We start from the raw sequence: 17,658 nt of genomic DNA, 5'->3' as shown, positions 1-17,658 counted from the left end.
ACTTGGGGACTCCCTCCTACAGATCAATTAAATAAACGCTTCATTGGAACCGACAATTTACCAACAATTTATAACATTTCACATTATGCAATATAACGATTCTCATAATGGAGGCTGAGGCACCCAAGGGGGTGATGGGAAAACAACAAAATATTGATTCTTCATTATATCACCCATTGGCTTGTGCTTGTGTCTTGACGTCTGGGTAATATTAGTATCTTCAGTAAGATATGGGCCTAGGGGAAGGAACCCATAGAAACACATATTTCCGATGGTCTTAGGAATAATTTTATGGTTGAGGGTCACCACAACATGAGGAACTGTATTAAAGGGTTGCGGCATTAGGAAGGTTGAGAACCACTGTTCTAGAGTCTACACCCAAGTTGAAGTGAAGCCCTAATAGGCATCTTAAATTGAAACAGGTATTTTGGGTACATGACAGTTACAACGGGCAGAGCATCACAATCGTCACAAACATTAACTGCAATAGAAACAACAGCAAAACATGTGAAGCTCATCCCTGTATAAAAGAGAGTTCATCCATCTTGGATAACTTGATATAAGGTGCCTCCTTAGGGATGGACTTGGCCAGATTTGATGACAGTGACTGGCCAATTGGTCTGCATGGACCATAGCTAAGGGAGCAAATGGTCAGTTCACTAGATATACTCTTTAACCGTACATCGAAGGTAGGTTATGGGTCAGTTCCCTTAGAAGCTAAGGAGAGGCATGACTGTGACTCTAAACAAAAGTCGGTGTCAGATCTTCATTGAAATTGACGACCAACTGTGGAGGGGTTTTTTGGGTTGCCCACCCATGTAGTTGGTCACCGCTGTCTGTCTCAGAGCTGTCACTTGAGTCGTACTCATTTGCAAAGCACAAGTCACAGTAAGGCCTGTGACAGTAGCAGATTGTCCCCTCAGAGCTACTTGAATCGGTCTCTGTATAAAGAGTTTGGGGTCGGAGGTTGGCTAAAGGCACCACCGTCCGGGCTTGTATTTCCGAGTGTCTCCCTGTAGGAATAGAGCCATGAGTGTTCTCTGAAGCATATGAGTATTTGGGTGTCATCCATATATCATTATCTACTCTGCTCCTGTTTTCTTCTCTCCCAGGAACGCTCAGCTCCATGGCCTTAGTTAGGAGACTGGGGTTATGATGCCCATGGCCTATGTTACCCTCTGCTGTTCTCTCTTCCCCTGTGGGACTTGGCCGTTCATCTCTTGTTGTTTTTACCCCATTACACCTGTTCCTGGCTTCCTTGTTTAGGAGGCACCATGTCTGCGGAGGCAATGCGTTTGGAAAGTGATGGGAAGGGTGCTGGTTCCTTTGACTGTAGACAGGCCCTCGCCTTCTTCGCATCATATAAGGGGACAAGCTGACACACATTTTTCGAAATCCTTCTGAGGGAACCAAACCAGGGTCCCTGTTCACACTGTGACTTGCTCGTCTCTGCCTCTTTGGAGAATGGTGGCCACAGGTGGTCTCTATGCTGAGTTCCTGGAGGATCTCCTGCAGTTTCTCACTGCTCACATAGTTTATTTTTCTAGATAATTGCTCCAGAACATCATGTGTCCTTTCTGATGCTTCCCCTGGGTGCTGGTGATGGCTTTTAGATACAATGTCAGCAAAACTTACGCTTCTGGAGTCCGATGTTGACATGTCCTCTTGTTTTGAGACTGAACATCCACTTGGCTTGTTGGTACATTGTGACCCTTCTTGAGGCTTTTCTTCTGACTCTTGTATATTCTGGTCCTTTGGGGACTGGAAAGCATCACTCTTTGTGTCGTGTTTAATATCAACCTCTTGAGTATCCTTAATTACAGCTTCATGATCTGCATTTTCTACAGAATCAAGAGGTTCCTCAATGGTTTTCATATGTTCAGGGGCCACATGGTGCTGAATGGCCAGCGTCGAAGCTGATAGAACAGACAGACTGGTGACTTCGATGGTCTCAAAGCTGCACTCGGACTTTATTAGCTTCATCAGCTTCTCCTTAGCGTTGCTCACTTGCTCCTGAAGGCTCTCTATTATGGCATTTTTCTGTCAGAAATAAATTCCATAGATGTTAAATGATAAAGATCATTATTAGGGTTCAAGTACCTTATCTCTAAAAGGTGCCTTATAGCACAGCGGTGGGACAAGATGTTGGGCCATGGCATTAATATGGGGTTAGGAGACCCAGTACATTTATAAAAAAATAATCCCCCAAGATTGGACATTATAAGAGAAGTTCCAGACTGGGTTCCTCACCTCTGACAGGAGTTTTCTCATGGACGTGTTCTCCCCCAGAAGGTGGTAGATCTGCTCCTCGCTGTACATGGAGCGGAAGCTCTTGCTTGGGCTACTGAAATACTTGGACATTTGGGTGCTCTGAACCTGCTCTTCCTCAAACTGCCTTGATTGGAGCAACTACAGATATAAATTACAGTGAGCAGAACATTCAATTTCTGGTTATTGCCATCAAAATAATCTCACATAGGTTTATAATCTGTCTTCCCCTTCGTTATAGGCCTCGCCCTGTCCTCGAGAGTTGACTGGAGAGCACAAAGAATTGCCTTACTTATGGAATAACTATTGTGTTATTGGTTTAGGAATGTTGATACATACACCAGGTCTAGTAACCCATAGCAACCAACTAGTAGGTAGCATACTTTCCCTCAGCCAAACAGCTGTACCTGTGGAATGAAGATGAGGCAGTTGATGGCGGTTGTACAGACCAAGATGCTTCCTGATGTTGTTGCATAGACCAGGTTGGACCAATCGTGGAAGAAGTGAGTCACCAGGAAGACTGCCCCAGTGCCAGCCATCACCAGGCCGTTGCCAATCATGATGGCCAGAGATTGGTTGACAGGTGGAGAGCTGATGTTATTGGTCAGTCCAGCCAAGTAACCGCCATAAATAAGCAGGGCAGCCTGGGAGGAACAGAAAGGACAAATTCAAAATGGAGGCCAAGTGGTGTAGATCCAGTCTTGGTGCTGAAAAAGTGATGTCAACTATTCTAGTTGGCAAAGAGGCAAAGTAAGGGCTAGACTTAGGCATAGGGAGGTCGTTAGTGACTGTGTAATTATATGAACTCTTTAATTGGCTCCTTAAAGGGGAAATGCCTACCTTAAAGCCAACAAGGAGGCCGGTCCAGAGGTCGCTGTACTTGGAGGCACAGAAATCCTGGGTGGTGACTGAGTATAATGTCCCCCGAGCAGCCGCCTGGAAGGATCAGACACCACAATCAGCACCACCATGTGTTGTCTCTATTGGCAACAATATGTCCCATTAACCCCAATTATCCCAGGGGCAAATCCCATACTCACCTTAATGCTGGCGCTGGCGCTCCTGGCACAGACCACCGGGTCAGACAGAACCCACATGAGCAGTAAGAGGGTATCAGCGAACAGAAGCCCAGCCACGAGACTTAGCAGGGTCACGTCCTTAATAATCTGTGGGGCAGAAAGTGGATCAGCGACACTGCTCATCCCAACCCATTCACTTGTGTGCAGCTACTCTAAGGATTATCCGAACCCCCACAAGCCGTGTGTAGTCATGCAGGAGATGGTATTCTAGGCATGATGGGAACTCTCCAGCTGCACACTTCTGAGCATCTTATTCTATTGGCAATATTATCTGTAACCCCCGCCATCATACAGTACAGGAGATTGAACCGTCAACTTTATCTGCGTATAGCACGAGAGATGATTGGTTTGCTAATTATCTGTAAGTCTCCCCATATTCATGGGGGTGGTAATATTGGCATATTCTGTAACTCTGGGCGGCACCGAGCAGCCAGAACAGGGTCACAGACTTTAACCCTTTCACTGCCAGCCGATTTGGTCACGTGTGGTACTTTGTAACATTTTGCACTTTTGCATGTTTCATTTCGAGGCCTTTCCAGGGGGGACTTTTAGTTTACCCAGAAAAACTATTAGCAGGATTCAGTTCGGGATTCGCCCATGATGCAACATTTTTCAGCAGGATTCAGATTTGTCCCGGATTCAGATTCATTACTAAAGTTACTGTTTTTTTTATAAAGATTTGTGACATTTTTGAAAAATAGCCACAAAGCTTCCAGTCTACAGCATCTTATCTCCTACAGATCAGTAGGTAACCAGATAAAACACCCTAAATATGAACGCCAGGGGTCTGGGCAAATATTCACATCCCCCTGAATCCAAAATGGGTACATGTATTTCTACTCCAAGTAACCAAGCCGCAAAGCTTTCCTAAAGGTGGCGATTTTGATGACATTTGTGAAAAACGCCTCAAAACTTCCACTTTGGAGCATCTTATCTCCTACAACCCATTACATAAAGCACCCAAAATATGAACGCCAGGGGTCCAAGGAAATATTCACATTCCCCTGAATCCAAAATGGGTACAAGTATATCTACTCCGAGTTACCAAGCCGCAAAGCTTTCCTAACGGTGGCGATTTTGATGACATTTGTGAAAAACGCCTCAAAACTTCCACTTTGGAGCATCTTATCTCCTACAACCCATTACATAAAGCACCCAAAATATGAACGCCAGGGGTCCAAGGAAATATTCACATTCCCCTGAATCCAAAATGGGTACAAGTATATCTACTCCGAGTTACCAAGCCGCAAAGCTTTCCTAATGGTGGCGATTTTGATGACATTTCCACTTTGCAGCATCGTATCTCCTACAGGTCATTGGATTAAACACCCTAAATATGAATTCCAGGAGTCCACTAAACAGTCTGACGCCCAATGTGCATAGGTTTATCAAATCACATGACATTTAGAGACCACAAAATACACCGAGTGCCTATTAATTTCATGCTTTATGTTTACACTAATTCATAAACACACAACCAGTGTGGTAAAAGCTGCAAAAAGTAGGGTGACCTCTGAAAACCATAAAGAACACTTTCTGATAAATCCAAAATGGGTACATATATCATTCTACACCAAAGTACAAAGTTTTCCTAAACTTAGCAGTTTTGATGGCATTTCTTGCAAAATGCCAGAGGTCTGAACAGTAGGAAGCCCAATATGCATAGATATAGGACACGCCCAGCCCTCATTTGAAACATGGATAGGGGCCATAGCAGATCTATGGGGAGCTCCAATAAAGGGGCCATTTTTAAAGATAATGATAATTTTTAGCCCAGAACCAGGTACTAGTCTTCTAGTCATTCCAGAGCAGTATTATATAATGGGAGTGAGTATTGCTCACCACTCGTTTGTCAGGAACTCTGTGAGTGAACACTCGGTGCAGCCTCCAGCTCTTCCCCAGCAGGGGCCCGAACACCAGCGTGACCCCCAGGTACAGCAGGCTGATCCGCACCTGGGCAAACAAGGAACAGTGTGAATGCATAGGGGGCCATTTTGGGTTTTGTACATGGGGGGCCACTGGATGGGAAAGCTATTCCATCACTGACCTGGAAGATGGTTTCCATGGAGATATTGGGCTCCTGGACCACAAATAAGAAAGCGCTGATGTAAGTCAGGGCACTGCCAATCAGGGTCACCAGGTTCAGGTTGGGGCTGGACATCTTCACTATCCTGGGAGATGGAAGGGAGACACCGGGGGTCATTTATAAAAGAGCCCCCCAACATTCTACTTACTGTCTGTATGAGTGAATTAAGGGGCATTAGGGTTGGGGGTTTCTCTAGTTCAGTGCATAGAACAGAACAACCAATAGAAAACCGACTGTGTGGGGAACTCCCAGCGACTCACCTGTTGCTGCGGAATCTGAGGGTGAAGATGAAGAAGAAGAGAGTGAGTAACAGCCCCGCTGACAGGAGGGCCCCCGAGATTCCCAGGACTGCAGCAGAGACCTGTTTCCGCTGTGGCGCCTGCAAGATAGAGACAGTAACCCGGTGTGTAGGAGGCATAGGAAGGGGTTCCTTACTGTACGGGCAGTCAGGTTATGGGGTTCCCTACCCAGAGAGGGGGAATGAGTGATACATTGGGGGTGGGGAGGAAAGGGGATCTCACCATCAGCATAGGAAGGGGTTCCTTACTGTAAGGGCAGTCAGGTTATGGGATTCCCTACCAAGAGAGGGGGAATGAGTGATACATTGGGGGTGGGGAGGAAAGGGGATCTCACCATCAGCATAGGAAGGGGTTCCTTACTGTAAGGGCAGTCAGGTTATGGGATTCCCTACCAAGAGAGGGGGAATGAGTGATACATTGGGGGTGGGGAGGAAAGGGGATCTCACCATCAGCATAGGAAGGGGTTCCCTACTGTAAGGGCAGTCAGGTTATGGGGTTCCCTACCAAGAGAGGGGGAATGAGTGATACATTGGGGGTGGGGAGGAAAGGGGATCTCACCATCAGCATAGGAAGGGGTTCCTTACTGTAAGGGCAGTCAGGTTATGGGATTCCCTACCCAGAGAGGGGGAATGAGTGATTCATTGGGGGGTGGGGAGGAAAGGGGATCTCACCATCAGCATAGGAAGGGGTTTCTTACTGTAAGGGCAGTCAGGTTATGGGGTTCCCTACCCAGAGAGGGGGAATGAGTGATACATTGGGGGGGGAGGAAAGGGGATCTCACCATCAGCATAGGAAGGGGTTCCTTACTGTAAGGGCAGTCAGGTTATGGGGTTCCCTACCAAGAGAGGGGGAATGAGTGATACATTGGGGGTGGGGAGGAAAGGGGATCTCACTATCAGCATAGGAAGGGGTTCTTTACAGTCTCTCTAGTGATTCACTCACAGATTTTCCTAGGGGGGGGGGGGGCTCAGGGTAAATAAAGAGATCATTTCTGGGGTTCAGCCCTTTAGGGGATCAGACCCGGTTGCCCTTACCCAGGACACCTTGCACAGCTCCTGCAGAACCTTCGCAGCCTCTTCCTTCTCCAGACCGGTATCAATGTGGCTGTTGAACAGTGCTGAGCAGTTCAGGGGCGACTCCATGTTCTGAGCTTGTGGGACCCCCCCACAGAAGGAACAGAGCGCCCCCTAGTCAGGGGTGGGACAGCCCCTACACATAGCTCTGGGGTACAGTCACCTGTTGGGGAACAGAGATAAAGGGCAAATTGGATTGGATGTCGGTGACTGTATTTCCCTTAGGGGTTAGAATGTCGGGGGGGGGGTCCCCTAACACTCAGTTGGACCGGGGAAACCGCTGGGATGAGGAGGAAACGGTTTCAGGAAAACCCAGAAAGTCCAGTTGCTCTGGTTCCTCTCTCGCAGGTGCAGTACCGCTAACAGGCCACATGGGGGAGTAGAGAGATTGTGCAGTCGGTTCATTCAGTAACCGCTAATTATTTGCCCTCCCGGAACCAACAGGAGGAGGAACATTGCCCCCTTATACAGTGCTCTGGGTCAGTGCCAATATACAGATGGGGGTGGGGAATTAGCACCCAGATACATGGGCAGTGGTTGGCATTGCTCCGGTACCCAGGCGGGGGCGCTATCTGCAAGGAGCCCTGTCTGTGTGGGTTTCCTCCACTCTCTCAGTGCCCAGCTAAGTTTGGCTGGGGGCAAATCCCACTTCTTGCCCCTCTATTTAATTAGGGCCATAGAGGTAATCCCTCCAGATTGTCAGCTCTTGGTAAAAGGATCCTGCACTATGGAGAGTGTGAGTGAGTGCCAGGCATGTTGTACTGGGCTATGGGGTGAGTGCCAGGCATGTTGTACTGGGCTATGGGGTGAGTGAGTGCCAGGCATATTGTACTGGGCTATGGGGTGAGTGAGTGCCAGGCATATTGTACTGGGCTATGGGGTGAGTGAGTGCCAGGCATGTTGTACTGGGCTATGGGGTGAGTGCCAGGCATATTGTACTGGGCTATGGGGTGAGTGCCAGGCATGTTGTACTGGGCTATGGGGTGAGTGCCAGGCATGTTGTACTGGGCTATGGGGTGAGTGCCAGGCATGTTGTACTGGGCTATGGGGTGAGTGCCAGGCATGTTGTACTGGGCTATGGGGTGAGTGCCAGGCATATTGTACTGGGCTATGGGGCGAGTGAGTGCCAGGCATATTGTACTGGGCTATGGGGTGAGTGAGTGCCAGGCATGTTGTACTGGGCTATGGGGTGAGTGAGTGCCAGGCATATTGTACTGGGCTATGGGGTGAGTGCCAGGCATATTGTACTGGGCTATGGGGTGAGTGAGTGCCAGGCATATTGTACTGGGCTATGGGGTGAGTGAGTGCCAGGCATATTGTACTGGGCTATGGGGTGAGTGAGTGCCAGGCATATTGTACTGGGGCTATGGGGTGAGTGCCAGGCATATTGTACTGGGCTATGGGGTGAGTGCCAGGCATATTGTACTGGGCTATGGGGTGAGTGAGTGCCAGGCATATTGTACTGGGCTATGGGGTGAGTGAGTGCCAGGCATGTTGTACTGGGCTATGGGGTGAGTGAGTGCCAGGCATATTGTACTGGGCTATGGGGTGAGTGCCAGGCATGTTGTACTGGGCTATGGGGTGAGTGAGTGCCAGGCATATTGTACTGGGCTATGGGGTGAGTGAGTGCCAGGCATATTGTCTGGGCTATGGGTGAGTGAGTGCCAGGCATATTGTACTGGGCTATGGAGTGAGTGCCAGGCATATTGTACTGGGCTATGGGGTGAGTGAGTGCCAGGCATATTGTACTGGGCTATGGGGTGAGTGAGTGCCAGGCATATTGTACTGGGCTATGGGGTGAGTGAGTGCCAGGCATATTGTACTGGGCTATGGGTGAGTGAGTGCCAGGCATGTTGTACTGGGCTATGGGGTGAGTGAGTGCCAGGCATGTTGTACTGGGCTATGGGGTGAGTGAGTGCCAGGCATGTTGTACTGGGCTATGGGGTGAGTGCCAGGCATATTGTACTGGGCTATGGGGTGAGTGCCAGGCATATTGTACTGGGCTATGGGGTGAGTGAGTGCCAGGCATATTGTACTGGGCTATGGGTGAGTGCCAGGCATATTGTACTGGGCTATGGGGTGAGTGAGTGCCAGGCATATTGTACTGGGCTATGGGGTGAGTGAGTGCCAGGCATATTGTACTGGGCTATGGGGTGAGTGCCAGGCATATTGTACTGGGCTATGGGTGAGTGCCAGGCATATTGTACTGGGCTTATGGGGTGAGTGCCAGGCATATTGTACTGGGCTATGGGGTGAGTGAGTGCCAGGCATATTGTACTGGGCTATGGGGTGAGTGCCAGGCATATTGTACTGGGCTATGGGGTGAGTGAGTGCCAGGCATATTGTACTGGGCCTATGGGGTGAGTGCCAGGCATATTGTACTGGGCTATGGGGTGAGTGCCAGGCATATTGTACTGGGCTATGGGGTGAGTGCCCAGGCATATTGTACTGGCTATGGGGTGAGTGCCAGGCATATTGTACTGGGCTATGGGGTGAGTGAGTGCCAGGCATATTGTACTGGGCTATGGGGTGAGTGAGTGCCAGGCATATTGTACTGGGCTATGAGGTGAGTGGTACTGGGCTATGGGGTGAGTGCCAGGCATATTGTACTGGGCTATGGGGTGAGTGGTACTGGGCTATGGGGTGAGTGAGTGCCAGGCATATTGTACTGGGCTATGGGGTGAGTGGTACTGGGCTATGGGGTGAGTGGTACTGGGCTATGGGGTGAGTGAGTGCCAGGCATATTGTACTGGGCTATGGGTGAGTGAGTGCCAGGCATTTTGTACTGGGCTATGGGGTGAGTGCCAGGCATATTGTACTGGGCTATGGGGTGAGTGAGTGCAGGCATATTGTACTGGGCTATGGGGTGAGTGGTACTGGGCTATGGGGTGAGTGCCAGGCATATTGTACTGGGCTATGGGGTGAGTGAGTGCCAGGCATATTGTACTGGGCTATGGGGTGAGTGAGTGCCAGGCATATTGTACTGGGCTATGGGGTGAGTGAGTGCCAGGCATATTGTACTGGGCTATGAGGTGAGTGGTACTGGGCTATGGGGTGAGTGAGTGCCAGGCATATTGTACTGGGCTATGAGGTGAGTGGTACTGGGCTATGGGGTGAGTGAGTGCCAGGCATATTGTACTGGGCTATGAGGTGAGTGGTACTGGGCTATGGGGTGAGTGGTACTGGGCTATGGGGTGAGTGGTACTGGGCTATGGGGTGAGTGGTACTGGGCTATGGGGGGAGTGGTACTGGCTATTGGGGTGAGTGGTACTGGGCTATGGGGGGAGTGGTACTGGGCTATGGGGTGAGTGGTACTGGGCTATGGGGGGAGTGGTTACTGGGCCTATGGGGGGAGTGGTACCTGGGCTATGGGGGAGTGGTACTGGCTATGGGGGGAGTGGTACTGGGCTATGGGGGGAGTGGTACTGGGCTATGGGGGGAGTGGTACTGGGCTAATGGGGTCAGTGGTACTGGGCTATGGGGGGGGGTGAGTGCCAGGCATATTGTACTGGGCTATGGGGTGAGTGGTACTGGGCTATGGGGGGGGTGAGTGCCAGGCATATTGTACTGGGCTATGGGGTGAGCGGTACTGGGCTATGGGGTGAGTGGTACTGGGCTATGGGGTGAGTGGTACTGGGCTATGGGGTGAGTGGTACTGGGCTATGGGGTGAGCGGTACTGGGCTATGGGGTAAGCGGTACTGGGCTATAGGGTGAGCGGTACTGGGCTATGGGGTGAGCGGTACTGGGCTATGGGGTGAGCGGTACTGGGCTATGGGGTGAGTGATACTGGGCTATGGGGGGGGTGAGTGCCAGACTTACCTTGCCGGTGCCCATTGCCCAGTTCTGCCGTTGGTTCTGCCGTTGCCCCAATCAGAGGGATGTCGGAGGCACAGGAGTGAGAGGAGGGAGGGGGCAGTTGGACGGGGGGCAGAGAGGAATAAATGGCGGGGGGGGGAGGGGGGTATGATTGGCAGGTACCGCGGAGCTGATATAACTCCCAGCGTGGCGCCATCACTCCCAGCAGCACCAGCAGCGCCCGGTCCCACAGCTTCTAACTACTTATATAAGTGCCCTGCTCCTGGTATATCCCCCCCATATACCCCCATATGCGCCCCCATATACCCCCTATGCACCCCCATATACCCCCTATGCACCCCATATACAGTGGCTTGCAAAAGTATTCGGCCCCCTTGAACTTTCCCACATTTTGTCACATTACAGCCACAAACATGAATCCATTTTATTGGAATTCCACGGGAAAGCCCAATACAAAGTGGGGTACACGGGAGAGACCAATACAAAGTGGGGTACACGGGAGAGACCAATACAAAGTGGGGTACACGGGAGAGACCAATACAAAGTGGGGTACACGTGAGAGACCAATACAAAGTGGGGTACATGGGAGAGACCAATACAAAGTGGGGTACACGGGAGAGACCAATACAAAGTGGGGTACACGGGAGAGACCAATACAAAGTGGGGTACACGTGAGAGACCAATACAAAGTGGGGTACACGGGAGAGACCAATACAAAGTGGGGTACACGGGAGAGACCAATACAAAGTGGGGTACACGGGAGAGACCAATACAAAGTGGGGTACACGGGAGAGACCAATACAAAGTGGGGTACACGGGAGAGACCAATACAAAGTGGGGTACACGGGAGAGACCAATACAAAGTGGGTACACGGGAGAGACCAATACAAAGTGGGGTAACGGGAGAGACAATACAAAGTGGGGTAACGTGAGAGACCAATACAAAGTGGGGTACATGGGAGAGACCAATACAAAGTGGGGTACACGGGAGAGACCAATACAAAGTGGGGTACACGTGAGAGACCAATACAAAGTGGGGTACACGGGAGAGACCAATACAAAGTGGGGTACACGGGAAGAGACCAATACAAAGTGGGGTACACGGGAGAGACCAATACACAGTGGGGTACACCGGCGAGAAGTGGAGGGAAACTCATACTATGATTCAAAACATTTTTTAACAAATATAAGTCAAAGTGGGGGTGTGCGTAATTATTTCAGCCCCCATAACTCTGTAGAACCCCCTTTTGGCCTGCAAATTCCAGCTGCCGGCTTTAGGGTATGTCTCCTACCCGCTTTGCCCACCTACAGACTGAAAATCCTTTGCCCTTCTTCTTGCAAAACAGCTCCAGCTCAGTCAGATTAGATGGTCAGCCTTTGGGAACAGCAGTTTTCAGATCTTGCCACAGATTCCCCATTGGATTTAGATCTGGGCTGTGATTGGGCCAGTCTAACACATGGATATGTTTAACCCATTGTTGCCCTGGCTTTATGTTTAGGGTCGTTGCCCTGCTGGAAGGGGAACCTCCGCCCCAGTCTCAAGTCTTTTGCAGACTCCAAGAGGTTTTCTTCCAAGATTGCCCTGTATTTGGCTCCATCCATCTTCCCATCAACTCTGAGCAGCTTCCCTGTCCCTGCTGAAGCCCCCCCAGAGCATGATGCTGCCCCCCCATATGTGACAGTGGGGATGGTGGGGTCAGAGTGATGTGCAGGGTTAGTTTCCGCCACACATAGCGTTTTGCATTTTGGCCAAAAAGTTCCATTTTGGTCTCATCTGACCAGAGCCCCTTCTCCCACATGTTTGCTGACTGCACTCAGACCAAAGGGGGCTGAATAATTACGCACACCCCACTTTGCACTTATTTATTTGTAACAAATGTTTGGAATCATGTCTGATTTTCCTTCCACTTCTCCCGTGTACCCCACTTTGTATTGGGCTTTCCCGTGTACCCCACTTTGTATTGGGCTTTCCCGTGTACCCCACTTTGTATTGGGCTTTCCCGTGTACCCCACTTTGTATTGGGCTTTCCCGTGTACCCCACTTTGTATTGGGCTTTCCCGTGTACCCCCACTTTGTATTGGTCTCTCCCGTGTACCCCACTTTGTATTGGGCTTTCCCGTGTACCCCACTTTGTATTGGTCTCTCCCGTGTACCCCACTTTGTATTGGTCTCTCCCGTGTACCCCACTTTGTATTGGTCTCTCCCGTGTACCCCACTTTGTATTGGGCTTTCCCGTGTACCCCACTTTGTATTGGGCTTTCCCGTGTACCCCACTTTGTATTGGGCTTTCCCGTGTACCCCACTTTGTATTGGGCTTTCCCGTGTACCCCACTTTGTATTGGGCTTTCCCGTGTACCCCACTTTGTATTGGGCTTTCCCGTGTACCCCACTTTGTATTGGGCTTTCCCGTGTACCCCACTTTGTATTGGTCTTTCACGTGGAATTCCAATAAAATGGATTCATGTTTGTGGCTGTAATGTGACAAAATGTGGGAAAGGTCAAGGGGGCTGAATACTTTTGCAAGCCATTGTACCTACCTATATACCCCCATACGGGGGGTTACGGCATACGGGGGGGTACCGGGCATACAGGGGGGTTACGGGCATACGGGGGGGTAACGGGCATACGGGGGGGTACCGGGCATACAGGGGGGTACCGGGCATACGGGGGGGTACCGGGAATACAGGGGGGGTACCGGGCATACGGGGGTAACGGACCATACAGGGGGGTACCGGGCATACAGGGGGGTACCAGGCATACAGGGGGGGTACCGGGCATACAGGGGGGGTACCGGGCATACAGGGGGTACGGGCATATAGGGGTCCGTACCGGGCATATAGGGGTCGTACCGGGCCATATAGGGGTCGTACCGGGCATACAGGGGGGGTACCGGGCATACAGGGGGGTACCGGGCATACAGGGGGGTACCGAGCATACAGGGGGGGTACCGGGCATACGGGGGGGTACCGGGCATACAGGGGGGTACCGGGCATACAGGGGGGGTACCGGGCATACAGGGGGTACCGGGCATACAGGGGGGTACCGGGCATACAGGGGGGGTACCGGGCATACAGGGGGGTACCGGGCATACGGGGGGGTATGGAATGTGGTGAATATTTAATGTAAAGTCAAATCCCAACAAGATCATTTGGGCTCAGGAAGTCATGTGATGCCCATTTCTTGCTTTACAGTAACCATGGCAACCAGACAGTCGCTGTCATTATCTCCTAACTGCTGCTGACCGCTCAATGCTGATTGGTTGCCGTGGGTTATGGGACTAGATCTGCCCCCATGTTAGTAAATGAGCCTGTTACATGATTCCCCCGGGGCTGGGGGGGGGGTAAGTGTCCCTAGCAACCGCAGGCCGAATTCCTTAGTCCCAAACACTGGCTTTGTGTCCCATTGTAACAATGTATCTCATTAGTGGCTGCCAATCACCCCGCCCGCAGCCGCACTCATACCCCCCCCCCCGGGGCAACAGGGCCCAGAACTGCACATTAGGGACATTATTCTCATTCCTGAGGCCCAAAGATTTACCCTAAACCTTCCCCGGATACATTCTGCGCCTCCCTGCACTGCTGGTTCTGACTCCCAACACAATGTAGCAATAGGGCCCTGTGTGCCTGTATGGGGGGGCTGCACATCAGCAGATTGGGGGGTTCTAATGCACATTTTGCCGGGAGTTGCACCCCTATTGCCCCCGGAATGTGCCCCCCGGGGGCTTTTTCTGCTTCTTCCCATCAATAATGAAATCACATACAGTCCTGGGGGGTCAAAGTCTCCAGCAACCAAGGGAAAAACATCATGGGGGGGGATTTGCCTGTGTGTCTGTGGGTGTAGTTCCCCTTTAAAATGAATAGGAATGTATAGACTGCATTTCCCACAAGCCTCTCTGCTCTGCAGGAATATGTGGGTATGGGCTGGGGGGGGCGGGGGGGGGGGCTCTGTGCTGCACCAACCCCAGCGCCATGTATTATTCATTAGCCCCATATGCTGCTGGCTGCAGCGGTAATTCAAGCCGGTTGCACTATAATACATTGGGGGGGAGTAACAGAGGTTTAGCCAGTAGGTCCTGTGCACCAAAGAGCTTACAATCTCCATGCTGCCAATTAACCCCCTCAGTGCCTGCTCCATAAACCGTGCTGTAGCAGAGCTGCAGGGAGTTACAGTTCAGCAACTGAGGTGCAGGACTCCCACCCCCTGTGTCCCGGGCCCCTTATCCCCTGATTGCTCTGCAGGATACAATGATGCACCGCTGCACATGGTCACATGTCCTGAGACAACATAACATTGTTATTAATTAACTCCCCGGGGCCCCGACACTCACACTGGGGTTATAACTTACATTGTCTGAGCTGCTCGAGGGGCCACAGTGCCAGCGGGGGCTCCTGGGCCCCTATTGGTTGGATGGGATCCCTGTGCCAGTCTCAGTGCCCCTATTGGATGGATGGTATCCCTGTGCCAGTCTCAGTGCCCTTAGTAGACAGATAGTATCCCAGTGCCAGTCTCAGTGCCCTTAGTAGACAGATAGTATCCCAGTGCCAGTCTCAGTGCCCTTAGTAGACAGATAGTATCCCTGTGCCAGTCTCAGTGCCCTTAGTAGACAGATAGTATCCCAGTGCCAGTCCCAGTGCCCTTAGTAGACAGATAGTATCCCTGTGCCAGTCTCAGTGCCCTTAGTAGACAGATAGTATCCCTGTGCCAGTCTCAGTGCCCTTAGTAGACAGATAGTATCCCAGTGCCAGTCTCAGTGCCCTTAGTAGACAGATAGTATCCCTGTGCCAGTCTCAGTGCCCTTAGTAGATAGATGGTATCCCTGTGCCAGTCTCAGTGCCCTTAGTTGATAGATGGTATCCCTGTGCCAGTCTCAGTGCCCTTAGTTGATAGATGGTATCCCTGTGCCAGTCTCAGTGCCCTTAGTTGATAGATGGTATCCCAGTGCCAGTCTCAGTGCCCTTAGTTGATAGATGGTATCCCTGTGCCAGTCTCAGTGCCCTTAGTTGATAGATGGTATTCCTGTGCCAGTCTCAGTGCCCTTAGTAGATAGATGGTATCCCTGTGCCAGTCTCAGTGCCCTTAGTAGATAGATGGTATCCCTGTGCCAGTCTCAGTGTCCTTAGTTGATAGATAGTATCCCTGTGCCAGTCTCAGTGCCCTTAGTAGACAGATAGTATCCCAGTGCCAGTCTCAGTGCCCTTAGTAGACAGATAGTATCCCTGTGCCAGTCTCAGTGCCCTTAGTAGACAGATAGTATCCCTGTGCCAGTCTCAGTGCCCCTGTAGGACTGAGGGATGCTCCTGTGCCAGTCTCAGTGCCCCTGTAGGACTGAGGGATGTTCCTGTGCCAGTCTCAGCGCCCCTGTAGGACTGAGGGATGTTCCTGTGCCAGTCTCAGCGCCCCTGTAGGACTGAGGGATGCTCCTGTGCCAGTCTCAGCGCCCCTGTAGGACTGAGGGATGCTCCTGTGCCAGTCTCAGCGCCCCTGTGGGACTGAGGGATGCTCCTGTGCCAGTCTCAGCGCCCCTGTAGGACTGAGGGATGTTCCTGTGCCAGTCTCAGCGCCCCTGTAGGACTGAGGGATGCTCCTGTGCCAGTCTCAGTGCCCCTGTAGGACTGAGGGATGTTCCTGTGCCAGTCTCAGCGCCCCTGTAGGACTGAGGGATGCTCCTGTGCCAGTCTCAGCGCCCCTGTAGGACTGAGGGATGTTCCTGTGCCAGTCTCAGCGCCCCTGTAGGACTGAGGGATGCTCCTGTGCCAGTCTCAGCGCCCCTGTAGGACTGAGGGATGCTCCTGTGCCAGTCTCAGCGCCCCTGTAGGACTGAGGGATGTTCCTGTGCCAGTCTCAGCGCCCCTGTAGGACTGAGGGATGTTCCTGTGCCAGTCTCAGCGCCCCTGTAGGACTGAGGGATGTTCCTGTGCCAGTCTCAATGCCCCTGTAGGACTGAGGGATGTTCCTGTGCCAGGCTCAGTGCCCCTGTAGGACTGAGGGATGTTCCTGTGCCAGTCTCAGTGCCCCTGTAGGACTGAGGGATGTTCCTGTGCCAGTCTCAGTGCCCCTGTAGGACTGAGGGATGTTCCTGTGCCAGTCTCAGTGCCCCTGTAGGACTGAGGGATGTTCCTGTGCCAGTCTCAGCGCCCCTGTAGGACTGAGGGATGTTCCTGTGCCAGTCTCAATGCCCCTGTAGGACTGAGGGATGTTCCTGTGCCAGTCTCAGTGCCCCTGTAGGACTGAGGGATGCTCCTGTGCCAGTCTCAGCGCCCCTGTAGGACTGAGGGATGCTCCTGTGCCAGTCTCAGTGCCCCTGTAGGACTGAGGGATGTTCCTGTGCCAGTCTCAGCGCCCCTGTAGGACTGAGGGATGCTCCTGTGCCAGTCTCAGCGCCCCTGTAGGACTGAGGGATGTTCCTGTGCCAGTCTCAGCGCCCCTGTAGGACTGAGGGATGTTCCTGTGCCAGTCTCAGTGCCCCTGTAGGACTGAGGGATGTTCCTGTGCCAGTCTCAATGCCCCTGTAGGACTGAGGGATGCTCCTGTGCCAGTCTCAGTGCCCCTGTAGGACTGAGGGATGTTCCTGTGCCAGTTTCAGTGCCCGTATACTCCAGCTCAGAGTCGCTGTGCCATGTGGCTGCTCCCGGCCTGTGTGTAACGTTACCCTCCCAGCCGGGCGGCTGCTCCCGGTAACCTGAGCCTCTTGGTACAGCAGGGACACCTGAGCTGCCCGGCCCCCACCCACCTACCTGCCCGGCCCCCACCCACCTACCGACCCTCCCACCCACCTACCCGCCCAGCCCACCTACCCATCATTCTCTCTCTGTGCCAGGGCCAAACCATCCTTTTTGGGACACACCCCACTGAAGCCCAAGTTGTTGATGTTTCCATGGAAACCCATTTTGTTACCCACCTGGGGGATGTTGGACTGGCCGGACACCTCACCTCCAGTCTAACCTGTCCTGCTAAGTGGGTCACTTACCTGCCCCACTGACTCCTGTGCCCGGGTCACTTACCTGCCCCACTGACTCCTGTGCCCGGGTCACTTAC

The 17,658-nt window shown here is 51.9% G+C and overlaps 1 protein-coding gene across 1 annotated transcript; it reads right to left on the bottom strand.

The window, feature by feature from the left end:
- Positions 1-53: 53 nt before the first annotated feature.
- Positions 54-17,317, bottom strand: gpr156 (G protein-coupled receptor 156). The gene is made up of 10 exons (XM_004919779.4): positions 14,969-17,317; positions 6,767-6,968; positions 5,694-5,812; positions 5,395-5,518; positions 5,190-5,300; positions 3,309-3,434; positions 3,109-3,204; positions 2,676-2,912; positions 2,251-2,409; positions 54-2,040 (listed from the first exon to the last, which is right to left on the bottom strand). Exons 2-10 carry the CDS (start codon positions 6,872-6,874, stop codon positions 742-744), a joined length of 2,379 nt encoding a protein of 792 aa, XP_004919836.1. The 5' UTR covers positions 6,875-6,968; positions 14,969-17,317; the 3' UTR covers positions 54-741.
- Between the last annotated feature and the right edge of the window lie 341 nt (positions 17,318-17,658).

Source organism: Xenopus tropicalis, chromosome 2 (genome assembly GCF_000004195.4).
Source record: "Xenopus tropicalis strain Nigerian chromosome 2, UCB_Xtro_10.0, whole genome shotgun sequence".
In the NCBI taxonomy this organism is placed as follows: domain Eukaryota; kingdom Metazoa; phylum Chordata; class Amphibia; order Anura; family Pipidae; genus Xenopus; species Xenopus tropicalis.
The sequence above is the reverse complement of the archived record's forward strand: the minus strand, read 5'-3'. Positions and strand labels throughout refer to the sequence as shown.